The 27,825-nt window shown below is 52.7% G+C and overlaps 1 protein-coding gene across 1 annotated transcript; it reads right to left on the bottom strand.

The window, feature by feature from the left end:
- On the bottom strand, window positions 1-27,825 carry OLFML2A (olfactomedin like 2A). Its single transcript, XM_031677529.2, has 8 exons — window positions 27,555-27,825; window positions 19,274-19,537; window positions 14,236-14,343; window positions 11,074-11,283; window positions 8,966-9,212; window positions 6,634-6,864; window positions 5,364-5,549; window positions 1-4,363 (listed from the first exon to the last, which is right to left on the bottom strand). Exons 1-8 carry the CDS (start codon window positions 27,657-27,659, stop codon window positions 3,759-3,761), a joined length of 1,956 nt encoding a protein of 651 aa, XP_031533389.1. The 5' UTR covers window positions 27,660-27,825; the 3' UTR covers window positions 1-3,758.

Here is a 27,825-nt window from a genome sequence, read left to right as displayed (position 1 = left end):
TTTTAAGTCAAGCTTTTGATCGTGTATTTATTTAAGTACGTTCCAACTTGCTTCAAAAAAGGCGTTGTGGCGATTTACAAAAATAGATAAAATACAATACAATAAAAATAAAGAGATCCAGGTAAAGGTAAAAGCAGAAAGCTAAATGAAGTCAGAGTCCAGTAGGAGACTCAGTACAATTGTTAAAAATAATCTCAATTTGACTTTGAGCTTCTCAGTGGCCAAAGCAAAGAAGAAAATCTGACTGGTTACAAAATTCCTAACAACAGTTAGTTTGGGGCTTTGGTGTAAAAACAGACCTAGTTCAACTCTTGACTCTACTACTTGTTAGATTCGTGACCCTGAGCAGTTTGCTTAACCTTTCTGAACCTGAGGTTCATCACCTGTAATGGGGAAAAGTAATGCCGACCTGGGGGTTCCTGGGTGGATTAGTGACAATGTATGTAAAGGTGCCTTCTAGCTCGATGAGGATACTGCTTGGGCCCTCAGCTGTTCTTGGTCCTCACTAAGCTGCAAGTCTTCAGCCATAAAAGAGAGCTGACATCTGTCCCCATTGTCAGTCCCTGCCTACCTGAACATGCAGCATGTTAGGGGCATAGCCAGATTCTAACCCAGGGTACGCTAACTCCTGTCCAGGGCTCCCTGACAACTATCCAGTGCTGCGTCCTCCTGTCAGCAGGGTGGTTTCCAATGCTGTCATGGAGGAAAAGATCCTTTAGAACACATGGGCTCTTAGGAGCCCTCAGATCATTCCCCTGAACCACCCCCCACCCAAAGCCTCACCTTTGGGCAGAGGCGCCGTTCTCTCCCCAAACAGAGCAGATTAAATATTAAGGTCTGGAAATCTCTAGGGAGGAATCAGAGGTGGGTGCCAAGTCCCCTTTATGTATTATGTTGTTCAGAAACACCAGAGATGGCTTCCTTAGCCTTCATAGTCCAGGTCAGTAGGAAACGCTGGCCTCTCCTTCCTTGTTTGAAGTACCTGTTACCAAATGTAATAAATCCCACCACAAAAACCCTTCTCTGCCTCCCATCCCTGATAGGACAAAATCCAATTGTTTTAGAATTTTCTTTTCTCTGTTAATTTATACTGGACTTTGTTCCAAACGTGACTGTAGGCAGTCACTCCTTGGCTTGGCATTTAAGGGTCTTTACAAGCTGACCTCAACCTTCTTCTTGAGTCTCCTATGCAGATGTAGTTTATGGCCAGACACACTGGTGAAAAGCAATGGCCACCATTTCTGGAGCTGCCACTAGAGTGGCACACAGTTGGTAAAGAACATATACTGACCAGCCCTGAAAGCCTGAATCTGCCACAAACTAAGCTGCGCTGTGTTCTTGGGTAGTCCCTTCACCTTGGGTTCCTTGTCTGTAAAATGTGCACAATCAGAGTATGTATATATACATATACCTTCTACTCTCATGAAGATGCAAGAATTATGTGCATGTGGCCACTGTTGATGCTCAGGTTACATTATCTGACCTGGAAACCTGGCTCTCCACTTAACTGCCTCCATTTAACTTCTCTGGGCGCCAGTCTGACCATCTGTAAAAATGAGGAAAATAACCACCAACAACGTAACCCACATACAGGGGCTTGAAAACAGAAAGGGCTTAGTGAACGTTTAGAGGCTGCAGCCAGCATCCTCCCCGCCCTGAAAATCATTTTGCTTATCCTTTTTCAAAATCGGTCCATTCTAACTTTCCCTTTTCTCAGACTAACGGGAAAAGAGGAGCCTGAACACTTCTCACATGGTTGGGCTGTGATATCACAAAAGACAAGAGTCTTCTGAAACCCACACCCAGGGCCAAGGGAAACGCCGGGGCTCGCAGCCCCCTGAAGAGTCTGTAAGCCGAGCCCTAGGCGTTCGGCTGGGTGGGGGAGGCTGGATGTGTCCACCGCTATGAGTCAGGCCTTGCTTGGCTGGGTGTCATCATTCCCCTTTATTTCCGGGGTGAGTTACAGCTTAAACAAAACAACATCACCTGACAACGCCTAAAAGAAATGTCTTCTGCACAAAATGCAATTCCTTACACTCTTGAGTATGCAGCTGAATTTCCTAACATGGCAGCTGGGTGTTCATATATACAGATACCTGGGAGCTGGCATGGGGACAGGGTCTGGGGTTGTGTAGAGATCAGCAGTAAACACCTTCCAAAGGTGTTGGGATGGCCTGGGTGCTGGGTGGCCTGTTGCCTAGCTGCCTCTAAGCCAGGAAAGTAAAGGATACAGATGAAGCCCCTCTGGAAGGAGCTCGACTGTGTCCTGTTCCTAGTGTGGCCCCAAGCCATTCTCTAAACCATTCTGGGCCTATTTCTCCTTTGATGATATAGGTAGTTGGACCAGAGAACTTCTTCCCAGCTCTAAAAATGCTGTTCAAAGCATATGAGGGGCCAGTCTGAAGGTTTGGTCCCCTGGGCTGCCTGGGTCTGAGGCTCAGGGGAGCACCAGGTGAGGCAGTCCACCTGTGCATCCTCAGCCCCAAGTCTTGTGCTCAGGGCCGCCCTGACACCAACATCTCTGAAACCAGGAAAAGTCCGATTCACAGCCCCTTTCTCCTTCCCTCCCAGCTTCTCTCTGGCTCTTCCCTGCAATCAGAAGGTCTGAAATCTCCTCTGGATCTGACTGCCCAGATCTTAGCCTTCGCCAGCTCCCTAGACTGCTGGGCTATCACACCAAATGACCAGGTTAGGACTGACAAGGAAGAAGGAGCCTGTTTCATCCTGGCACCACCCAGCCTCAGGCCTGGGGTCTTGCTCATGGCAGACCTGGAGGTATCCCTGAGTGCACACAGACTGTGGGTTCAAAGGCCTGCAGAGAAAGGATGAGGTGGACCCCAGGACCAAAGGCTCTGGGAGGGTCTGGGGAGAGGTCCCACAGCCCGGGTATGTGGACAAAGCCAGCACTTTTGGGTGGAGAGGGAACCTCGGGGCCTGGCCCAGTTCCCCACCCTGGTAGAGCTGCTGCTGGCAGGCAGCTGCCTGTAGTCTTTTCAGCTGCTGCTGCTGCAGAAACAAATGACGGCGCTGATGAAGAACAAGAGAAAATAAAAATGAGTACAGAGGGAGGGGGTCTTGGAACGGGGGCTGGTATTTTTTCTTAGGGTGTGGTTTCTGCTTAGTGGCTGGGTGACTGTGGAGGTTTGGAATGTGGTCCGACAGTGGGTGGGGTGGGTATGGGGGACGGGCCAAAGGCAAGGAGCAGGGGTATTAGCCAAGGGTCCCAAAGCCCAGGGCCACCAACAGCTCAGTCAGAACAGGGGCCCAGAGTGGCACACAGAACTGGGCTTCCACCCAACACTAGTGTGTTGGTCCCAAAGGCCTCTGGTTTTGAGTAGCCCTGGAGGGAGACAGATTTGAAAGAACAAGAGAAACAAGGGGAGAGGGGAGGGGACTGGCAGTAGGGGAGAGCATGGTTCAGATCTCCTCATCTGTAAAACGGACCTGCCTGATCCAAGCTGAGGCCTCAGTCTCCTCATCTGTTAAATGGGCTTAACTGTCTCTCCCTCCAGGGGTGTTGTTGGGAGGATTAAGTGGGTTAGTGCACAGTCATGCTCTTGGCACAGTGTTCTGTGAGTGGAAGCGATTGTTATTCCACTGGGTGCTAAGGAAGTTTTCTCCTGGCTACGCAGCCTGCCTAGCACCTAGCCCCGGGCCTGGCCCCCAATAAATATTTGCTGAGGGAGTCCGTTGCAGGAGTTGCTGTGGGGAGCCCCCATGCCCATGGCCACTCCTCTCCTGTGGGCACAGGTCCTCACTCAGACCACGAAGTGGAGGGTGTAGGTGAGCTGGTGGCCATTGTCCCAGGCGTATAGCACCCGCTCCTTGGGGTTGTAGTCGATCTGGGTGGTGTAGGCGTGCTCGTTGAGGAAGGGCAGCTGCGGGCTGGCATCGGTGCCCGTGTGCGTGTCGAAGGCATAGGCCACGTGGCCCTCCTGCTGGTTGTACGTGTCCACGGCGTACAGGATGCCGCACACCAGGAAGCAGTTCCCGTAGGAGTTCCGCCGCAGCCGCGTCTTCCACGTGGTCTCGCGGTGCACTGACAGGTCGCCGGGGTCCAGGCGGCTCAGCACGATCACCTCGGACTGGGCCTCGTCGCTGTCATCTGTGGCAGGGTAGATGACCCACAGGCCGCTCTCGTCCACAGCGAAGTCGATGTCCGAGTGGCCGCGCCACTTCCAGGGGGTGGTGTCTTCATATACCACGTCGGGCAGCAGCGCCCAGGAGGCCACGAAGCGCTGTCGCAGGTCGTACTTGATAATGTTCTTGGTGAAGGCGCGGTTGTAGTAGAAGGCGCCCTGGTACACCACGTGGCCCGTGCCGATCCAGTTGTAGGGCAGCTTGTACATGTTACTCCAGCGGCCTGCGGTGGAGGGGTGCGTGGTCACACCAGAGCCTCCCAGACAACCCTCAGCCCACCCTCTGGACCGATGAGGACACCCAGGACTCTTGGGTGCCCCAGCAAGCAATGGATAGTGAGTGTGCTAGGGGCCTGTGGCTTGGCCAGTTATCTTATCCAATCAAGACAGACTCATGAAAGAGGTACTATTATTATCCCGTTTGCCAAGGAGAAAACAGGCTCAGAGGGTTCAAAGTCACCCAGTTGTGGAACAGCACAGCCAAAATTTAGACAGCTAATTCCAGCCCCTGTGTTCTGTCTCAGGGTGTTTGCTCATGCTGTTCCCTCTGCTTAGATTGCCATTTCCACCCTATCTGCCTGGGGAATGCCTCTGCATCCCCTCCTCTGGGAAGTCTTCCCTGATCTCCAGGCTGGGTTCCGCAGCCCCCTGAGGTCTCCCTCTAGCACTAAACTGAAATTGTTTCTTTAAGCCTTTGTTACCCATATCAGATTGTGCATTTCTGGAGGGCAGATCACGTCTAAACGACCCTTTTTCCCCATCATGTTCCAGATCTGATAACCCAAATTCTGCCCTTCTCTGCCCAGACTTGACGCTCCTGTAAAGCCTGGGGCTCTGTTCATCTGTAAAACAAGGTGATAACCCTCCAACTCATGGAGTTATGGAAATACCCTGCGCTGACACACACAGAGTGATTAGCGCATAACAATCACTCAACAAGTGGAAACTCCAAGTATTATTACCCTTGACAGTAAGTTATACTCATGAGGGCAGGACCACGTCCATCTTGTTTGCTGCTGCATTCCAGCTCCCAGCACGGTGCCAACACATAGGAGATACCCCCAGACTCCCTTTTTTGTGGGAGGTGCTGACCATTTGGAGCTAGGCCAACCTAGCCAAGTCTGGACCACAGGAAACCACAAGGCAAGGAAAGGCCAAGTACCCCTGCGGGGCCCGCCCCAGGCCACCCACACCTGCCCCCTTCCCATCCCAGGGGTTCCCGACCTTGCTTGAAGTTTTCCAGGTTACGGAACTCCACCAGGCTATTTCCGTAGTAGTAGTTGGTGACGTAGATCCTGTCATCCCTGGCAGCAGGGTCCTTCATCCAGGCTCCCTCATGGCGCCCGTAGCTGTGGTGCCTCACGGGGGGATCCACGGCTCTGAGGGTGCCCTCACAGCTCGCCTCCTTGCCTGTGAGGAGCGAGGGGTGCCCATTTAGTACACAGCCCCACCAGCCTCAAGCCAGAGCAACAGTCCTGGGAATATTATCTGCATCTTACTTAAATCCCTCCTGAGGTTCTGTTTGCAGCCTTTTCTTTTTTTTTTTTTTTCGTTTCTTTCCTTATGATCAAAGCAATGTCTGATCATTGTAGAAAACCCAGAACATTTAGAAAAGGAGAGTGAAGAAAATAAAAATCATTCAAAATTCCATTATCCAAAGACACTTTTAAACATGTTCTATTTCCTTCCTTTTCTTTTTTCTTTGCATGTTCAATCATGCAGACATACTTTAAAAAAAATGATTCTTCTGAATATACAGTTTTATGTATCCTGTTTTGTTTTCCCTCCACTGAGCAATTTCTCACATCATTAAATGGCCTTTTAATGATGTGATTCCAAGATTCCACCAGGCCACCAGACAGCTGTGCCCTTGAATTTATTTAACCAGTCCCCTCAGTGTTAGACCTTTAGATTATTTTCAGTTTTCTGACACTAGAAATAGGCTGCAAGGAAACCAATTAAGCTGCAGCTGTTGTCCACAGATCTGATGGATCCTTTAGGAAAGATTCCTGGAAGTGGAATGCACGTGGACAAAAGTAGGGAATGGTTTTAAGGCTTGCTATCACAGGTTGCCAAGATACCCTCCAGAAGGACAGGCTCGATGAATTGAGGAAGATTTCTACCTAAGACACAAGTCAAAACTGCAAACGTGCACATAAAAACAGAGCCAAAGGGCTGGACAGAGGACATAAAAATGTGAAAATAGTTGCTGAATTTGATGACAGGATCCTAGGTGATTTTTTAAGAAGAATTTGTTGAAGACACTACCTGTTTCACTGTAAATGTTGTCAGACTGTTTCTGTAAAGATCAGATAGGAAACATTTTACACTTTCCAGACCACATACTTCTGTCCTATATTCTCTCTTTTTTTTTTTTTAACAACCCTTTAAAAATGTAAAAACCATCCTTGGCTCAAGGGTTGTACAAAAACAGGCTGCAGGCTATATTTGGCCCACAGGCTGTGGATTGCTGACCCTTGTGAGGCTTACTCACCTTGGCTGGGGACTTCTGGGCGTGGAGGTGGCTCAGTGGGCAGGGGACTGGTGGTGGGAGTTGGGGTAGAGGTGGTGGTGGGATTCGAGGTGGGGGTGCCAGGAGCCGAGTCTGCTCTCTCGGAGGCCCTGGGTCCAGCCTCGTCACGCTCTGCCAAGTTGGGCTCGGGTGGCCTGCCCTCTACCCTGGGTGGCAGCTGCTCTAGCCATGAAGTGCCCTTGAGGGCGTTGTCTGTGGAGAGAAGTTCCTGTGCTCAGATCCACGCGGCACCTGCTGCTGCCCAGAGTTCTGCCCAGGCACACCGGGCTCCCAGCTCTGGGGCCATGGGGGGAGGTGGGAGCAGCCCCAGAGGAGTACAAGACCTCTAAAGTGGGAGGGGGGAGGCCTTCGTGGTCAGCAGACTGGCTCCAAGCCCCTCGGTGAGTGGCCTCAGCCAAGTCCCCTGCCGCGGTCAGCCTCAGGAGAATCACGAGGTTCACCACATTAAGCTGTTGTACTGATTAGAGAAAAATGTACACAAAACATTTGCACAGATCCTGGTAAATATGAGGTGCCAGTTGTGAGACCCTTTTGTCTCCTAGGTGTCAAACACTGTACAAATTCTTTCATTTCCTGTATTCAATTTCAGAAGGCAGAAACCCTTGCTCCCATTTTATAGACTTTCTCCTTGTCCTCTGCCCCGGAACCACCCTCTAGTTCCTCTCACCTAGGATTTGCCATTTCAAGTAGGAAGGGCAGGTGCAGCCAGCTTCCCGTCACCTCTTGACCCCTCTCTCTGTCCTCTCGTTAGTCTCCTATCTCCCATCTCTCAGCTCCTGGTATCCCCGCCCCCACCCCTGCTTTGCTGATAGGAGGACTTTTGCAGCTCCATGGACTGGTTTGGGGGCATCTCTGGATCATCTCCGACCCACACACTTTCCTAGGCTGGGATGGATGCGGTCCGGGTGGGGAAGGCACGAAGACTCAATGGCACACAGCAGGGAACAAGGACTCCTCAGCTTCCAGGTTCCAATCCTACTAACTCACTGTGGAACCTGGAGGCAGTCACTTCACCTCTCTGGGCTGTTTTCCTCACCTCGATCAAGTGCAGCAGCACGTGTGAGAGGACTCAGGAAGCTGGGATGCCAGGGACAAAGGAATGGTGCTCTTGTGACTGTGATGGTGTGGGCCCCAGGGATGCACTGAGGCCCCCTGACTCCAGGACAACTGCCTGACTTCTTCCTTTTCTCTCCCTGCCGGCCTTCCTCTTTGCTCAGGGGTTTAGCTGGGCCCCACTGTGGAGCAGCCCCAGGAGTCTCTCGGGAATGGAGGCACACCCTCTGGTCAGCGGGCCTCAGGAGTGCCTGCCAGGACAGGGGCTTGTTCCCACGGGCCTCGCTGACAGAGTCAGATGCCTGCAGCTGTTCTTGGGCAGAGCCCGGGGCAGGGGTCAGGCTGAGCTGGCAGGATTCAGAGCCGACAGCTGGCACCAGAAGCTGGGAGAAGAGGCCCTTGAACCATGAGAGACCAAAAACTGAGGGGGCTCTTGAGGGAGACTGGTCCCTCGCAGTTCCACCCTCCAACGCCCCTTGGGCACAGGCTGGGCAGAGGGCCTCACGGAGGAGGTGGTCAGCAGGCCCCAGGAAGGGGGAGCAGGCTTGGGACACCTCTCAGGGACATCAGACGAGAGCAGGCATCAGGGGAGGGGCTCAGAGGGACTCAGGAGCCACACCAGTGGGGATGGCCCAGAAGTCTGGGCACTCTTGTTTCTCAGTTAACTATTTTGTTGCCCTTTGCTGTGATCTGGCAGGAAACTGTAGGAAAGATACAGGGGTCTGTGGGCTCTTCTCCGGGGGGACAAGAGTGAGAGATGCTGGAGAGGCCATCCATCCTAAGACCAGTCTGGAAATGGGAGGTCCTCCAAAGACCCCATGGCATTTCCCAGAACCCTGGTCTGTCTCTGCATTCTCCCACCCTACATGTGGGGCTGCCTGGTTATGGGTATGTTTTTTTTCCCACTAGACTCTGAGCTCTGTGTTAAGCAGAGTGTCTGGAAAATACAGCAAGTACATAGTGGATCTTCAGCAAATCTTTTGGTGATGAAGGAAAAGTCCAGTGAGGGTGGAGACAGCTGTGAGAACTGGAGAGGAGCTGAGTAGTCCTTTGTGTTGGTTTTATCATTTCATTCCCAACAGTCTTCTGAGCGGGGATTATCCTTTGTGTGGGTGAGCAAAGAGCACCAACGGGTAACCCATGGGGCTGAGATCTGGGGCTGTCTGACTGGAGAGAAGACCCAGGTCTCCGTAGGGGCCCCCACTCCCCAAGGTTCAACCCACCTCCACCCCCAACTCACCAGCCATGGCCTCCGGAGCCTCCTTCCTGCCCGCCTTGTAGTAGGTGATGCCTCGGATCACGGCCTGCTGCTGGGCCAGGGCCCGGGGCTTGGCTGTGGGCCGGGGGAATCTGCCCTTGCCGCCCTCCATCCTCAGCTTCTCCGCCTTCAGCAGCTTCTCCTTAGGAGGTTTTGGGAGGCCCTTGTCTACAAAGCTCTTCTGCACGGTGCCATATTTGTTGTCCTTGCCTTTCCCTCCAGCTGTGTCCTGGGGGAGAAGGGAAGTCTCAGAGTTGGGAGATGGTAGGAGGGATGTTGTGGGGCGGGGGAGGGGGCAATCAGAGAGGCTCAGCATGTGGGGGCTGGATGTTAGTCATGTTGCTCCAGGCCCTACATCCCATGAAGTCACAGCTTTCCTCCCATAGTGGTTACATACATGACTGGGGTATGCCTCAGTTTCCCCACTCAGCTCTCTATTTCCCCTGCAGGCTTGAAGCCCACCACGGTAGACTAGATTCCTGATCCACTTCCCAGCTCTGGCACACTCCCAGCCTGGGGGGGTCAACTACAATGGTCGGCTCCCTGGGGAGGTAGGTAATCACTGGTCAGCTTCCCACCCTGTCTCTCACTCACTGGTCTCTGCGTGTAGACAGGGGAGAGGTTCTCAGGCTCCTAGGCAGGGTGACCAATTCATCCCAGCGTGCCTGGAGCTTTCCCAGTTTTAACACTAAAAGTCTTGCATCCTGGTAAACGCTTCAGTCCTGGGCAGACTGGGATGGTTGGTCATCAAGGCACTGCCCAGAGGGCATGCTGTTTCTAACATTTTGTGAATTTTGTTCCTTTTAGTTCCTTTTAAATGCCTCTGATGTCGGCTTGGCACAAGAACACAGAGCCTATGACATCACCCATTGTTAGTCAGAATCCCTGGGAGATACAACAAGGACAGTGTCTAGACCCTCTGTGCCATTCCCCAAACAGGAGTCATTCTTGCCGTGGAGCTGGCACGGGAATGAGCAGGAAGCCAGCTCGGGGCCAAGGCACCAGGCTTCCTCCCTGCTTTATCAGCATCTAGGTGGTCCCCGTTGCAGACACGAATGGCCTCATCATCACAATGTCAGCACAGGAGGCCGAGGGTGGAGAGGAAGAGCTTGGGGCTTGGCAGTCATGCAGATCCAGGTTCCAGCACAGCCTCCCTCTCCATGTGACCTCACTCCACGTTTCCTCATCTGCCAGACTGGCAACAAGCATCCCTCCTCATGGTGGGTAATGGGGTAACTGACATAACGTTTGCGAAGAAGTCAACTCCCTTCTTCCCCCGCTCCCCAAAAACTAGGCTGCCATGGGAGTGGTGGGGGCTGTGTCCTGTACCTGGTGACTGGTCAAAGGGGCATAAATGGAATTGAAGTCTAGTCTGTACCCCATTTGCCAAGCCACACACCCTGGTGTGTGTCTTTCATAGGAAGGAGCCTTTATACAATTTGCCCAGAGGGAGAGCCTTTTCTGCAATTCATCTGTTTTTAAATTTGCTGAAAGGTCTGTTGTATGTCATGGGTGTCTCTGCTTGGTGACAAAACCACTGCTTCTGCTCACTTTGTGCTCTGAGCTTGAATGTGGAACGTCTGGGTGTTTGCTGCAGGAGTTCTCTACCCCAGGATGGGTTGGATGAAGTGGTATTAGTTGGCTGGGGTCCCGGAGGCATTGCCCACCTCGCCCTGAGCAGGCCTGATCCAACCAGGGCCCCAGTCACAGCAGAGGAGGCTAAAAGAGGTTTTGCTACAGGCAACTTGGTCCCTCAGGGCCAGGCAGGGAGGGTCATCTCTACAGCCTTGTTCCCACTAGCTTAGAACTAGGAATGAGAATACTGCCAAATGCTTGGCTCAGGGGACACACCCCTGGGCTGGATCTCCATGTCTGCTCCCAGCTCACCTGTGTTGACTGCTCACTGCACAGCAGGCACCACCTGCCCCTGCCCCTGCCCCGCCACGGACCCTCCAGCTGTGCCAGCTCTCAGCCCCGCCCCATGGCCAGCCTCAAACTCCCATCTAGCTGGCCCTCAGGGCCGAGGTCCTAACACACTGTGCTCCCAGCCCACCCACCTTCTGGCTCCATCATCAGAGCCCTGGCCTCACCTGAGCCTTGCTGCCAGGGCCGGTGGCCGGGGCAGCGGCAGGTGCCGTGGCCGCGTCCTTCTGCAGCAGCTGGAGGCCCAGGTTGGAGAGCTCCTTCTTGATGCTCATCATGATGGCCGAGTGGTTCTCATAATGCTTCAGCTGCTCACTGAAGTGGCGCATGCTCTCCCTCACCACCTCGTTCTCCCGGCTCAGGTTGGCCTTGATGCTCTGTGGGGGCAGGACCCTTTCCAGCCTCCTCTGACCGCACCCCATCCTCCACTGCCCTGGGGGTCACCCCAACTTCTGCCATCAAGCTTTGCTGCCCAGAGGCTTTTTTGCCTCTTCTGAGCAGGGCCTGGGGGAATGGGTGGGGTCAGCACCAGCAAGCATGGGTGGAACAAAGCCAGCTGCTAAGAGTCCCTGTAGTTATTAGTTTTTTATTTAAAAAGCGAATGAATGAAAAAACAGGTATGTTCATAGTACTCAATTAAAAAGATACAAATGGGTATAAAAAACTGTCTCCCACCCACCGTTTCTCAGTGCTGACCTAACTTTCTTTCTTTCTGTCTGTCTCTCTCTCTCTCTCTTTCCTTTCCACTTTGTCTTTTCACTTGAGCCTCTTCTGGGGACTCTTGCGTATCTGTGTGTATAGTGCTCCCTATTCCCTTTACTGGCCACACAGTCTGCCACGGTACCGATGGGCCAAAATGTATTTAGCTAGTTCGTTATGGATCCATCATTTAAAAAGTTGCTCTTTTGCTACTTTAAAATTACTTTTTAATTTCACAAGTAATACATACATACCTCCTTTTCATAAAATAACTCAAACAATGAAACTCTCTGGGGCTCTGGTTCCTCCTAGTCTCTAAGTCTCGGACTTCTGTCCCGGGTGGGGTTGGCTCCTCCCACAGAACCAAGCCCTGCCTTTACTCCTAGTCTTATTCTCCTGCCCAGCCTCATCTCCTCCTTGCTGGGGACCTTGCCTGGCTTTAGCAGCCCCCAGCCCCACCCCTACCTCGCCCTGACCCCGTAGTATCTCCTGAGCTACTCCTGGTTCTGAATGCTGCTGGAAACACATGGACTGCTCAGAGCCACTAGGCTCCTCTCTGTGGATCCCCCAACTCACAGATCCTCATTGCTGGGCTTTGTCCCAGGCTAGTCTCAACTACTGGGCAGGTCTCAGGAAAGCTAGGTGGTCTGGCAGGTATCAGCCCCAGGTCCCCAAAGCCTCAGCATGTTGGGAGTATGTGTGACATTCTTTTGTTTGAGTCTCCTTCTCAGCTGAAGGAAGAGACTAGAGTCAGATACAGGAAGCACCTCTTTGCTGTGAAGCCCTGGAGCATCAGAATTACGAGCTCCTATTCATTGACAGAAATTTATACAGAGGAGAAGATAACCTGAAAGTGATTTACGTCCATTCAACCCTGGGTGTAAACAGATTCAGGGACCAAAGGCAGCAGGGCAGGAGCTGGGACTGAGCTGGGTTCAAATCCTCGCTTTCCACTTCCTGGCTGGGTAACTTTGAGCTAGTAGTGACTTTACCTCTCTGAACCTCAGTTTCCTTGCCTATAAAATGAGGATCCTTGTCATAATAACAACTAAATGTCAGGGTGACTGTGAGGACCAGGAAGGCTAAGGAATAAGAAAGTGCATTCTAAACTGGATCACAGGGCAGACAGAAGGCAAACTGTGTAAGGCAGGTTTCTCAGCCTCAGCACTGTTGACATTCGTGCGCCGTAGGGCTGTCCTGTGCACTGGGCATCCCTGGCCTCTGCCTACTAGAGCCAATAGCACCCACCACCTACCTCCCCCAAGCTGTGGGGGACAAGCAGAAATGTCTCCAGACTTTGCTGTCCCCCCAGGGAGCAAAACCACCCCTCGCTGAAAATCATTATTATAAGGGAAGAAAGCAGAGGGAAGCTGGGACCCCAAATTGCTGCCTGACCTCCTGTGATGTTTCCCCCTTGGGCAGAGGGAGCCAGCTCTTCCTGAGTGAGTTTGCTCCCTCCACCGCCTTCCAGGATTAGTAGAAGTTTTTTGTTTTTGTTTTCAGTTATCACTTAGCGAACAGGAAGCAAAGCACAGATAATGCAAAACAGAACATCATTAAAAAATCATTTCTTTATGACTATGGAAATATTATCTGATTTGTTCCAGGCTCTGCAGATGTACCCTCCAGATTGTCTGGCTCACAGTTACATGAAGTGGGTTAACATTTCCTAAGATTACAAGAGGAAAGGTCAAAGGAGGCTAACTGTGGAACCAGCCACAGCAGAGCCTGGCACGTACTAGATGCACAGGAAATAACTGGTGCACAGTAGAAATTCAACAACTGTTACCTTTCTCCCAGGCTGGCGTGGGCCTAGCTCGTAAGAGATACTCACCAAACACATTTTGAATAAGTAAAGCCACTGTGACCCCAGCTTTCGGGTTAGTAAGGGGTTAATCTCCCATCGTGGGGCACAGGATGCCCAGGTGCCCCCTCCCTCTGGAAAGGAAGCTGGGAAAGGAAGCCCTCACGCCCCTCCTGGCAGCTGCATGTCCCCAGGCTCCCAGCAGCCCAGCAGGGACCGGATGCAGGAAACAGGCGGAGGCCAGGCTGTGCCAGCAGAGATGCGAACCTCAAACCTCCAGCCTTGAACCTCCATACTCACTCAACTCTGTCCCTGTCCTCAAGAGGCAGTCTCGGCCACCTGCCCAGCCCTCCAGCGCATTTGTCCTGACCAGGAGAAGACACTTAGCATCTCTGCCTCCGCTGTAGGTGGGTCCTGGGACAGCCATGCTGCCTTAAGCCTGGCCCCAGTGGGCTTGGCCAGTCTTGCACAGTGCTCGTATTTTACGTGCGTGGTTGCCCCAGAGTCGTACAGTATGTGGGCCCTGGTCTTGGCGAACTGAGGGCAGCTGCAAGTTACAGCCCCCTCCACACCCCTTTCATACAGCCAGCACATGCCTCAGTTTCTCCACCCAGCCTTCCAGCTTCCTGCAGGTCTTTAAGCCCAGTCAGAACTCTTCCCCAAAGGCTGGACTCTGTGGCTTATATCTCCTTCTCCCAGCTCCCTGCTGGACTCCCACTTCTAACAGCCACCAGGGTCCAGACAGAATTTCCAAGGCCCCTTTGGACACTGCCCTGGGCCCCCAGCACCGTACCAGCCTGGCCTCTGGCTCGAGCCCTGCCCTTACCTCTTCCAGTGTGTTCATCTGGGAAGCCACCTTGTGGACGTAGGCGTGCACTTTCATCAGGTCCATGCTGTACAAGGTGCCCTCCAGGAGATCCACCATGGACTGCAGCTGCCCGGGGAAGGGTGAAGGTTAGGGGAAAGGGCCCAGCACTTGGCCAGGCACAGAGGGTGCAAAAGGAGCCCCACCAGAGCCAGAACCCCAGAGCCTCAGAATGGTCTGCTCGACTAGACCCAGCTTGTTCATATCATGAGAAAAGCATCCGGTTCCATCTTTTGAGCATTTACTGTGTAGCAGGCACCAGGTACGGGCTTGAATGAGCCAATCACTTAATCCTCAACAACCCCATGAGATGCAGGAGCTCCATCCTCATCCCCCTACTGCTCCTTGGGCCCATCCCTGGCTTCCCTGTGCCTGGGAGGGTATGTCCTCCTGGGGCTGCCTGTAGGCAATGCCTGCCTGCTGCGGGCATCTAGAGCCCAGCCCCCATCCCCTGGGGCTGAAGCTGGCATGTGAGCCGAGACCACAGCCCTGCTGGGCTTCTTTCCCTCCCTCTTTCCCCCACCAGTCACTGCTGTTGCTCCCACTTTGGTATCCGTTTCTCCTGGGAGCATTTTCCTAATAAAACCCCTGCACACAAGGCACTCGCCTCAGAATCTGCTTCTAGGGACCCAGCCTAAGACGGGGCTTGGGTAACTTTTCATCTTACAGTTGGGCAGCTGCCGCTTACAGAGGTGAAGCTAAGGCCACCTGGCTGCTAAATGGTGGGGCCAGGAGCAGAAGCCAAAGCCTCTCTCCTATCACGCTTTACTGCTCCCGTCCTGTGTTCAGATGGGGAAACTGAGGCCAGGAGAGGGGGAGGGGCTTTCACAAGTCAGCAGCAGATGCTGCGTCTCCCTTGCTCAGTTCCGGGCTCTCCCCTGAGCTGCCCCCTCTCCTTCCCCTCTCCGTCACACCACATCAGGGTGTGATCCTTCCCTCCAGATGGCCAGGATGCCAGCGAGAGTGTCAGGGAACGCTTGGCACAGGGGACGGCTTGGGAAGTCAGCTTTCCCTTGCTCCGGGTGGGCAGCTCCTCCAGTCCCCACTCCTGTGTGCATTTCTCAGGGTCTGAGCAGACCAGCGCTCCTGGCTGGCCTTGGCCAGCTGTTTCCAACACAGTTTTACTCCCACTCTCCCAGGGGTGTTCAAGCTGTTTTAAGCCAGAGAGCTTTTCTCTGAGTAGACTCTAATCTCTAAAACAGGAAAAGGGGGTGGAAGGCTCTGATGGAAGGAGCGATAGGACCTTCTCTGCTCCCCTACCACCCTGCTCAGGCTCTGAGGGGTTACATAGTGCTCCCAGGGCTCTGTGGAACCACGCATGTAGACTCTCCTGGGCCTCAGCTTCCTTCTCTGTGAAGTGGGCAGCAAGGCTGTGGTGAGGAGCAGTACTGTCTGGGCAGGGCTCATCTCAGAGTGGGCACACAGCAAGGGCTTCGGGAACATTAGCAATCATGATTACTATTCCAGGTGGCTAAATGGAACTTCCCAGCTTCACTCTGCTGCCTTTGTGGCCACCCAAACTGGGTTCCCAAAGCACAGCTTTGACCATGGTTCTCTCCCCTGCTAGATTACTTGCTGTGGCTCCCCAGTGCCCATATGTAGCTTCTTATCTTCTGTGCCCGGTATACGAGCCCTCCTTGATCTGCCCCTGCCACCTTCTCTGGCCTCAGCAAATGTTCACTCTGGGCCAGTGATGAGTAAGACAGACGTGAGCCTTCATGGTCTTTCACAGGCTGTCAAGGAATGCAGAGTAACACACAGGTGCCCAGGTCTTTAACAATGGGGCGTGACCTTGTCTGGAAGTGAGTGTGGGTTAGTAAAATCTGCCAGGAGGAAGTTTGGTTTGAACTGAGCTCTGAAGGAGGAGCCCAAATTAGGCAAAGATGGCAGGAGAAGGACATTCCAGGCTTCTGGAATAAAGGGAACAGCTTGTGCACAGAGCTGGAGGTGAGAAGAAAGATGGCGTGTTTGAGCCATGCTACTCAAAGTGTGGTCTGCGGACCAGCACCAGTCCAAGCTGCTTGTTACCAGTCTGTGATAAAATAACTACCAAAAGTGAGAGTAGGCTTTTCCACACTTTCAGAGCCATTTGACAGAGCAATTTTATACCTGTGGACTCTAATAATACAACACTGGACTTTATTTTGCACGTCTATTTCCATTCCATTTCATTTCTCTAACAATTCATTTTTATAGTATTTTACAGAAGTATTGTTCTGTGACAGATCTTAAAAAAAAAAATTGGTCTTTCACCCCCTACAGTTTGAGAAGCACTGTGTTAGAGGAACTGACAGGTGCTAGTGGGGCTGGGGCAGAGAGAGGGCAGGAAGGCACCCTGGGTCACACCTACTCCACTGACTCTCACCCAGAATGTCCTTATTTCTGCTCTACCTGAGGGACTCCTACACATCCCTCAAAGCCCAGCTCTAATATTACCTCCTCCTCTGGTTTCCCATGGTTCCTGGGACGTCCCTTGGCCCAGCACTGACCACACTGCCATTACCAAGGTCAGGAGCTGTGTACCCACAAGACTAGGGATTCCTCAACAGTGGGGCCACATCTACTTCATGTCCAGAAGGAAAGGGGATGAAGAGGCGAAAGGTATGCCCCCTGAAGCCAACCTCTGCAAGAAAGGGGATCTAGAATCCCATCCCTCCTACTCAGAGTTATGCCACATCACAGCTGGAGTTCTTAGCTGGAGGGGAAGGGGTGGGGTAGAGACAAGGGATAGGTACAGGGTGGGTGTGCCCTGTCCCTCTCCACAGTGGCTTCCCCTAACCTTCTCTCCTGGGGGGCTGTCCACGGAGAGCCCCCCGCTGAGGGAGGGGGAGCTAAGCCAAATGGGAGAGGCCTCAGCCCTGTCTCACTCTGTCTCTGTCTGCTTCTCCTCCTGGGGTTCTCTGGGTACCTCTCAGTTACTCACTCCTGCTCCAACAGTGTCAGGGAGGCAGAGTATCTTCTCTGTGTTCCTCCTACAACCCCACCTGTGAGTTAATCCCACCACTGCCCCCCTCCAGTCCTCTAAGGCTGCATAAAAACCCCCACGGCTGCTGTGCACTGAAGGGCCTAAAGGGCCTAAAGGCCACTGGGCTCCTGGCTGAGAGAACTGCCTAGTGACCATTCCAGTGGGCAAGGGGACACAGCAGAGAATTCCTGGGTTCAAATCTTAGTGCTGTCAATTTATTACCATGTGATCTTAGGCAAGTCACAATCCCTCTCTGGGCTTCAGATTTCCCCCCCGGGTAAAGCTGGGAACTTTAGTAAGTTCCCTCTCCAAAGGGTTGTAGCAAGAATTAAATTAACCAGCATTTTAGAAAAGGTTTTGTGGATCCTCATGTCAAGTATGCTTACAATTCAGTTATTGAGAAGTAGATCTGAAAGTTGGGTTTGTCCCTGTAACTGGCCTGTGGCTTCAGTGCCTGGAGTCTGCAGGACCCTGGTGGATCCCCAGGGAGATAGTGTGGCCCAGGGACTCACAAACTGTCAAGAGGCCACATGGCCTAAAAGTTAACCCCCCTCCCCACCAACAACTTTGAGAGTTTTGGTATCCATTCAGTTGTTACAAAAATAAAACTAAAGTTATATTTAGAGAAAACATTTTTAGCCACATGTTGGGAGACAGTTGTTCACGGGCCTCTTGCTTTTCTGCATGTCTTGCCTGCAGAGGCACTGACTGTCCTTCTTGCAGACCGTCTTGTACAGTGAGCAGCCTTGGCACATCCAGAGAGTATTTCCCTCTGGAGCAGGGAAGGCATGTCGGTGCCTGCTATAAAAGATCTGGAGTATCTAAGTTGGGGCTCCTCTCTCGGAAAACATCTGTGTGTGTGCAGGTGTTACATGGCCCTCATGGCATCCCCCTGTGTGTGCATGTGTTCGTGGCCCTTACGGCATCCCCCTGTGGGAAGTGGAGTGGGAGAACCAGTAGAAGAAAGTGGAGACACTCTGAGTAATAAAGTCCTTTGTCCCTGGCTTGTGTCTTCCGACAGTGTCCATGAGACTGGCAGGCTAACAAGTAGGGTGACATTTTAGGCAACTTCACAGTTCTTGACACAAAAAGGGCAAAATAGATACATGTTTGGAAGAAATTATTAACGAAAAAGATCCTCTCAAAAGCCACCAAATTATCTGGGCTATTGCAAAAATAAAGACAGGAGAGCAGGGTGATTTAGAACACATGCTTTGGACACAGCAGGACCTGAGTTCAAATCCCAACCCCACCAGGCCCACCAAACACCAGATCGAGCATGATGTGGAAGGCACAGAGGTGCCTGGCTGGCTGGGGGACTGTGACCTAGTCTGCACATGCCTATCCAAGCCATGGGCCTTCTGGTGGGCCCCGCACGGGGCTGTGTCGCCCAGAGGTGGTGCCGCTTTCTAATCTGCCTGTGGTGGTGGTGGTGGTGGTGGGGTTATAAGTACAAAATTCACATAGAAGAATGGTATAAACTTGAGGCTGCATGTCATTATGTGAGAGTTTGGGCCAGGTACCCGACTTCTCCCAGCCTCAGCTTTCTTGCCTATAAAATGAGGACAAAGATCCCATATTTCACAGAATCGTTTAAGAATTTAGAGAAATAATGTGTAAGAAGAGCTTAGCACAACATCTGGCACATTGGTGGTATGTGAATATGGGCAATGTTATTATACATTGAACACAATCAAATGCCACAAAATTTAAAATTTAAAATACTCCATGGAGGTGCCAACAGATGACTTGGTTTGGGTAAAATACAGGACGCTGGAGTAGGTGATAAGGGGTTAGATTCAGTAAACCAGCTAAAGAATGCTGCCTCCATCACTGACTGGCCGCATGGGCTCAGGCAGGCAGGGAAAGGCTTCCTTTCAGGGATCCTCGGTTTCCTCCCCTGTGAGATGGGATGATAATAGTCCCTGCCTTAGAATGTGTGGACTTCTCCTGGAGGTACAGCCTGGCGCCAGCCCATGCTAGGTACTCACGCAGGAGGGGTTCCCATCCCTGCCTTTACTCCAGAAAGTCTACCTTCAGGAGCTCGGGTGCCTGTTTCTTGAGTTTCTCCATCTTCCACTCGTTCTCGCAGGGGTTGAGCGAGGAGGGCGGCGCCGTGCAGGAGCAGCGGCAGTCGGTCCCGGAGCTCACCGTCTCCACCGTGTAGAAGTCCTCCACGCGTGCCCGCCCGCTGCGCACGCGGCTGCACGCGTCCTTGCTCAGCGGCCGCATGATGCACTTGCAGCGGCAGTCGGAGCCCTCCGAGGTCATGCGCACCTGGTCCACGTCGCCAAACACCTGCAAAAGGTGAGCCAAAGGCCAATACTGGGAGGAAGGGGGAGCGGAGGGGAGGGAAGGAGAGGGAGGGGCAGGTAGCGGGATCTCGCCCCCACCTGGCCTTTAGGGGCATGGGTAGGGTGGGCTGAGGAGCTGGTTAGCAACCCTTACAAGGAAACAGAGGCGTTATAATAATAAACAACAATGAAAAGAGTAATGGCTGCTGTGATAAACAGTTTGGCTGTTTCTCAGTACATTAACCATGGAATTACCATGTGACCCAATAATTCAACTCCCCTAGGTATATACCCAAAGGATTGAAACAGGTATTCAAACAAGGACTTGTACATGAATGTTCACAGCAGCATCATTCGCAATAGCCACAAGGTAGAAACAACCAAATGTTCACCGACTGATGAATGGATAAACAAAGTGTGGTATATCCACACAATGGAATATTATTCAGCCATAAAAAGAATGAAGTACTGATACATGCTACATGGATGAACCCTGAAAAATATACTAAATGAAAGAAGCCAGACACAAAAGGCCACATATTGTATGATTGCATTGCTGTTAATATTCAGAATAGGCAAATCCCTAGAGAGAAAAAGCAGATTAGCAGTTCCCAGGATGTAGAGAGAAGAGCAAACGGGGAGTGTCCACTTAATGGGTATAGGGTTTCCTTTCGGAGTGATGAACATTTTCTGGAACTAGGTAGTGGTGATGGTTGCATAACACTGTCAATGTACTACATAAGTGCCACTGAATTGTATACTTTAAAATGGTAAATTTTATGTTATGTATATTTTACCACAACAGTAAAAAATATAAAGGGAGATCTTTTATTGAGCACTTATTATCTCCCAGGTTTCATGTGCCTTACACCCTTTAATAATATTTGTGTACAGGGGTATCAGTACCTCCAAAGTCCTCACCATGGCCTTCAAGGCCTAGGTGAGCTGACACCCTCTCCCAAACCCCTCCTCTTGCCACTTTTTCCTTCATCCCACCCCAGCCTCAGGGCCTTTGCATATTTGGTACCCTCATCCTGAAACCTTGATATTTCCTTGGTTCATTCCTTCACATTAGCTTATACATCACCTCCTCCAAGAAGCCTTCCCTGACCACCATTTTCATTACTCTCTGTCCCCTTATCTAGTGGCTCTTATTTTCTTTATTGTACCTATCGCTGTCTGAAATCTTTTATCTGTGTTTGCTTATTTGTCTCCCATACTCTAATGAAGGCACCAGTAGAGGCAGGGGCTTTTTCTAGTTCCCTCCTATATCCCCAGAACACTGCCTGCCTGGCCCATAGCAGGAGCTCTGTACATATCTGTTGAATAAATGAGCCTGCATTTTACAGACACTTCAGAGCACAGGGTTAAGAGCATGGTTAGTAACTGTGAGATGGTGGGCAACCCAACCTTTCTGTGCATCTTTTCCATTTGTATAATGGGGTTGTGCCTCATGGGTTGTTGTGAAGATTTAATGAGTTAATGGAGGTAAAGAACAGAACCTTGCAATCGTGAGCGTGTTTGAAGACATGTGAGCCATTATTAACCGAGGCTCAGAGAGGTGAATTCACATGTCCAAGTTCGCATAGCTTTGACTGGGAAGATCCAGCTTTGGACCTGACTCCAGATCAAAATCACTGGGCTATGCTGCTTCTCCTACAAATCTGTTCCCCCAAACCCTGTGTGACCTTAAATAGGTTATAGAACCTCTCTGAGTCTTGTTCCCTCATTGGTAAAATGGATGACTCGATACCCAGCCTCCTGGTAGTGAGGCTCAAATGAGATAACATGACCTCACTTAGTGGTTTCCGTACCCTCCTCCCTTCTCCTTCAATCCCACCCTGGGCTGCAGTACACCCAATGTCTAGGTGTGGTCACTGGTCACTGGTCACTTTGTGCCTGCAGGAGTCAGCTCAGTGAGATCAGTGGCAGGTGCCAGGCTCAGTTGCCTCCAGACTGCCTGCCCTCACACACCAGCTGGGCGCTGGGAGCCCCAACCCGCCATCCACCTAGCTGGCTCAGTCAGTCCATCCTTGGCTCCAGACTTTGGGGACACAACTATTCATAGCTCAGTCAACAAACACCCCAGGCCTCATGGCTACTCAGCTTTCATGGAAGCCATCATAACCCAGGTGAGTTCATGACTCTCTTGGACTATCTGCTGAGCCCAGCCCCCATGAGTATCCAAGGGCCCTCTGGATACATAGGCACTCTATTTCTCCTCTGAGCCCTCAGACACGTGTTAGAGCTCCTGGCCTCTGCCAGACTGTGGTTGTTATCTGGAGGTGCAGAAGAAATAGATGGAGGTACATCCTTGACCTTCTCAGCTGTGGGAGAAGCTGACATAGAGAAAGTGCATAGAGAAAGCCACCCATAAAGACTGCTTGGAGGAGGGCACCGCAGGGACAATTTGAAATAGGAGCAGAGCATTCCAGGAAGAACAAATCAGATATGCAAAGACAAGCAAGGGCCCGGCACTTTAGAGACCTGGAGGAGGTTCACTCTGGCTGGTGCTTGCAGAGCCTGGGGTGGCAGAAGGTAAGGCTGGGGTGGGGGCAGAGCCCGGCTCATGGAGGGCCCTGCAAGCTAGCTGAGGATCTGAGCTTCTTCCTGAAAACACTGGGGAGCCATGGGAGGGTTTTAAGCAGGGGAGAGCCAGGGTCCGATCTGCATCATGAGAAGCTCAATCAGGCTGCTTTGTGGACAGACGGTGGATGGAGGAGGCAAGCCTGGGGTGCAGGGCCCAGGGACGAGACAGTTACTGAGAACTCACTGAGTGCTGGGCAAGTATGGGGCAGTGGTTAGGAACACAGCCATGGGCCACCTACAGCTGTGTGCTCTTGGGCAGATTACTTAACCTGTCTGTGCCTGCGGGTTACTACTAGTATCTACCCAATAAAGGGCGTGTGAGGACTGAGAATACCAGAATACGCTGAGTCCAGCCACCAGGAGCATGCCCAGCAGCCTGTGTGTCGTAGTTGTTATTATTCCCGCCACTCACCCTGACAGGAGGTTGATATTCTTAGCAGTGTCCTACAGACAAGGAAACAGCCCTGGAGCTTGCTCAAGGGGATCAGAGCCCAGGGTGGTTGGACCAACACTCCCCTGGAGGATGAGGAGGGTGGGGGAGGGGTGGCTATGGGTGGAAACCTTGTCCTGGGCCCTTGGTGGGCCTAGTGTACTCTGGGCACTGCTGGGCAATTTTCCCTGTCTGTGAACGTGACAGCCAGGCTCGGTGGCTGTGCATTCCTTAGATCGCTGCTAGTGCAGCAGCCTGCCTTCTCTTCAAGGCTTCTGGGCCCCCTTCCCAGCTCTGCTGGGACCCCTAGCCACCACCACCCACTCCCCCAGGTGGGGCTAAGAGACTAGTGGGTGGGTGTGGTGTGTTCTGTGTGGCCAGGCCAGACAGGCCTCTTCCTTGGGACCCACCCATAATCTCTATGCCCATCCCCACCAGCAGCAGCCTCCACATCAGACTGCAACATTCCTTCCCTCCTCAGATGAGGTGCTACGTCCTGGTGGGGGCGGCCAAGGCCCTGACATGGGCCAGGAGTCAGGAGTCGGAGGAGGGCCTCTGCTCCAGCCCCAGCTGCTGGGAGCCCAGGCAGGGCCCCACCTCCTGTGGTTACTGTGTCCTGTGGTGTTTGACTGGAGGCTGGAGAGTGCCATGGGAAGGAGCCAGGCCTGGGCTCAAATCCCAGCTCGCACGTGTCCTCCCTGCACGGTCTTGACCCCTCTGAGCCTCAGCTTCCCCCTCTGTAAAATGAGGAGGGTAACAGTCCTTTCCTCATAAGCTTGTCCTGAGGCTAAAATAAGCCAATGCATGCAGAGCACCTGGCACAGAGCCTGGCACAGAACAACTGCTCTCTAAGTGGTACCTGCTATTGAAGTCATTGCCAACATCCCTCCCTATATTTGTACATCATCTTCTACCTCTCTTTGCTCTCAGCACAGCCCCATCTTAGAGAGGAGAAATCTGAGCACCAGAGAAGACTAGGAGCTTGCCCAGCATCACACAGCGCAGCCTGACTCCAAAATTTAGTTCACATGCTCTTCCTCCTAGGACCATCCCTAGTCATCAGACAAGGGCTCCTCCACCAGCACTTGGACTGGGATAGAGAAAGTGGCCCTGGACTGGGCCCAGGAAATGGGGCTCCCACTGGGCCTGATCCACCTTGCCTTTGGCATGGGGGCTGGAGTCGCTGCCAAGCAGGAAAGTCCCTGCCTCAGCCCCTCATCTCTTCTTCCAGCCTCACTCAGCACACTTGCTGCCAAAGCCCCCAGAAGTGTAGGTGGTTTGTGCTTAAAGAGTCCCTAGCTATTTGCAAGGAAATCCCACAATAAGATGGTGAGAAGGCATACTTGAGATTTTTCTGAAGAGAGCTGGATAAATCTGGCCAGAATGGGGAAGAGGAGACTCAACCCATAAAATGTTCTGGAAACAGAACAGGTTCAAATTGTGTCACCTTGAGATTGAGTCTTCCCTATTCTCTCATAGCTAGCACAGACTCACCGAGAGGCAGTTTCCATGTCCTCCTGCAGGTAAAGACCTCCCCTAGAGCCCACTGCCAGCTCGACCCCACCCCCTGGATGCCCACAGGCACCCCAAACTTAATCTATCCAAAATAGGGCCCAGCATCTTCTTCCAGACCCCTGTCTACCTACACTCCTGCCCAACCCAGATCTCTAGGCCTCCTTACTCTGGAACCTATCAGTCTCATTCTTTCGATGCTTCAACCTAAATATCTCCCATCTCCATCCCTTGCTTTCTACTCCATGGCCACAGCCTGAGTTCAGGTTGCATTAACTGCTACCTGGACAATACAGGAGCCTCCTCTCTGCTGGATTAACTTTCCAAAAGCTCCTCTTTGATGATCTGTTACTCTCTTGCTCCACAAACTTCCATGAGCTCTCAACTGGGGGATGTGCCTCAGAATTACCTGGGGTGGAAAGACTTGGAAAACACAGATGCACTGTCCTTACTCTGCACCCATTGACTCAGACTCTCTCAGGCTCCCCCAGTCATCTGGATGCTCACTAAAGGCTGAGAACCCAGACCTCCAGGAATCTTCAAACTCTCCAAGGTCCCTGTCTAGGATTTTTAAGCAGCCCCAATGTGACTCTTTTGAGACTCGGTATTTAAATCTGTGAAACAGGGAGGGACCACCGAAGTCTCTGAGTGATGTGTAAGATCCTGAATGTAAATCCTGGGCAGGGGCCTTGACACCTAGGATGTCTTCATGTACCCCAGCCACTGGGAGAGACGGGGCAAGACCTTTCCTGCAGAGAGTGGCCGTACACTCTCTGTGTGTGGAAGGACGACTCCATCACCATGCAGTCCTTGCCTGCTCTGGGGCCTGTTTCTAATTATACCCACAAGCGGAAACTCCCTGAGCAGAGGAGCAGCAACACCTAAGTCTCTGCAACTGGCCTTGCCTGGAACATCTGATCCCGCCTGGGACACCACCGCCTGCTTGCTCCAGCCCCTCCTGCTCCCCTCCCTGGCTCAGTTCCCACAAGCCTTGGCCTCCCCACTGTCCACCCTGGATGCACAGAGGAAGTGAGGTGCCAGCAGCCCTATCACAGACTGAGGTAGAGATGGGGAGTTCTCAGCCACAGTCCAAGGACATGCAGCAAAAAGCAGGTTCCCAGAGGTTTCTGCAGCCATGCCTGGGTGCCGTGTGGTTACCTGACCATCCATCCTAACCTCCACACTGGGCAGCCCCTCAGAAATGCCAGGGACTCCTCCCACTCCTAAGATGGACAAAGCACTTCCTTAGATGGAAACTCCAAGTCCTGTTTAGGAGAGACCTTGTTATAAACACAAAATTAAAACACGCTGAGTGAGGAGCTGGCCAAGAGTACTGGGGTTGAGCTGCCCCTGTACCCTGGAAAGTACTGGGCAGGAGAGGAGGCTGGACCTCCCAGGAGCAGGAAGTCTGAGGAGGGGCCAACTTAACCCTTTAGGGCCCTAGATAGACTTCAAGTCCCAGACTGGCCCTCCAAAGGGCTCTCCCGTCACCCTCAGAAAATAGGACAGGCTTGAAGAGGAAGGAGGATTGTTACGGGGGAGGGAGAGGGTGATAATGAAAACAGCTCTCTCCGCAGAGCCAGCAGGAGTCCGGCTGTGCTGAGGAATGCGGAGTAAATTCACCCATCACTTGATTTTTATTTTTCCCAGCTGCCTCAAGTGCTGTAGGGTGGGAGGAGTCTGGGGGAGGGCTGTGCTGAGTTCCCCAGCTGCTTCATCCTCTAAACTCTAGGATGTGCCTCCTCACCCCACCAGCCCCAGCTTGCCCTGGGACAACTAAACACACACACACACACACACACACCCCAACCTAGCAAGTGTTTGGCTGACTCACTACATAAACAGGCTGTTGGGTTTTCTTTGTCTTTGCTTTGAATGCGAGCCCTCCCTCCACAAGCTCTACAGCCCTCTGCACAGCTGGGAGGACGCCTAAGACCAAATATTTCTCCCAGCCAGAGAGATGAGAGGAGGCAGAGTGCTGAACAGGTTTTCTGGTTTTTTTTTTTTTTTTTTTTTGCTCACTTGTTCCCCATCCTTAGCCAGGACAGGGAATCCTAGAAGGCCCTATATGGAAGGGAAATTGGGAAGATAATATTTTTCAGATGGGGTGGAACCAAGGTCCAGAAACAGTGACTTGCCCAAGGTCACACAACCAAAGAACAACAAAGGGCCAGAATTTAGGTTTTTTGATTGACAAGCAAGCTGCCTTTCTATACATCCTAATTTCCTATCTGTAACGTGGAAATGATACGCCTTCCCTCCTTGTCTTTGGAGCACACGGCCAGGAATGCAGCTCACTTGTTTGCATACCCTGAACTGAATCTTCAGGCTGAGGGTCTGTCAGTGCCCACTGCTCATATACTTACCGTGTGGCTAGTGGCTTCTACCCTTTACCTGCCTCACCTTTTACCCAGGAAAGAGGCTGGAGAGACATCAAGAGAAGTCATTCTTGCTCTCATGCTCTTCCTCACTCTCCCCCAGTCCCAACCCATCCTCAAGGGGTCCCTGCTCTTACTGACCCTAAGTGCTTCCTCTCTCCACATTCTGGATCTCACCCCGTTTTGGGGTCTCTGTGGTAAGATTTCATAATGACAGTATCATTTATTGGGCACCCACTAAGTACCAGAGTGGTGCTAAGCATTTTCCAGGCCTGATCTCAGTAATTTAGAGATCACCTGTGGGGAGCGGGAACTATGTTATTTCCGTATTTACAGGTGAGGAAATTGGAGGCTCAGAGAGGTGCATGCCCAAGGTCATCTAGCTGACAGATGGAGGTAGGATTTGAACCCAGGTAGATCCTTGACACCAGAGGAGATCCTTTTAGCCACAACTGAGAACAGCTCAGTTACTTCTGGAGACACAGTGTCCTCTAGAGGGTACATCAGATCCCTGGCAGGAGCGCTAGAAGTCAGTAAAGTGGCAAGCCCAGTTGGGTTCATTGCAGAGGAGCTTTGGGTCCCCAGTATGGCCTCAAAGCCTTGGCCAAGGGCCTGCTGCAAACCTAGGAGTCGCTGAGTAGCAATTACCACTGCCCCCACGTGGGTCGGCCTCCCATGAAAACTCTGGGCCAGATTTCCAGGTTGCCCTTGCCCAGTGCTCCTGGGAATCCCCTTCCTAGGCTGGGGACTGCATCTCCCAGTCTGTGCCTCCTCCAAGCTCCCGGAGCCCCTTCTCCCTAGCCCTGGGTTTCAGTGCTGACACCTCCCCCCTACCCCGCTCCACACCCCCGCACTGGACTGGGTCCCAGCGCCCCTTTCTGAGGCTCCAGGCCCCAAGCACCCCTACGATCTCCAGAGCTTCTTCCCCGAAGCGCTCCTCTCCAGGGGTCCTGGCCCCTGTGGCTTCCGTGGTAAGCCCCAGGTCCGGTCTCCCCTCTCCTGGTCCTTGGTTCCCGACCCTAGACACCCAGCTTGGCCCGCACCCCAGCCACAGCGCCCCCTCGCGCCCAGCTTCCCGCCGAGCTGCGCCCGGGTCGGAGGGCCGCGCGTACCTTACTGTCGGCGCGCACGGAGCCGGCGCGCAGCAGCAGCAGAGGCAGCAGGAGCAGAGGCAGCGGCCGGGACCCGGGTCTGGGCGCGAGGGCGGCCGCGGCCATGGCGGAAAGGGCACGGCGGGCACGGCGGGCACGGCGGGCACGGGCAGCGGGCGCGGACGCCGGGAAGCGCGGGCAGCACTGCGAGCTGGGTGCCGCCGCCAGCTCGACCCGCGCGGCGCGCCCCTCGTCCGCCCGCTGCTCCCCGCCCTGCGCCCCCTCCCGCGCC

Source organism: Vicugna pacos, chromosome 4 (assembly GCF_048564905.1).
Source record: "Vicugna pacos chromosome 4, VicPac4, whole genome shotgun sequence".
Taxonomy (NCBI): Eukaryota; Metazoa; Chordata; class Mammalia; order Artiodactyla; family Camelidae; genus Vicugna; species Vicugna pacos.
Note: the sequence above shows the minus strand (reverse complement) of the source record. Positions and strands in the feature narration are given on the sequence as shown.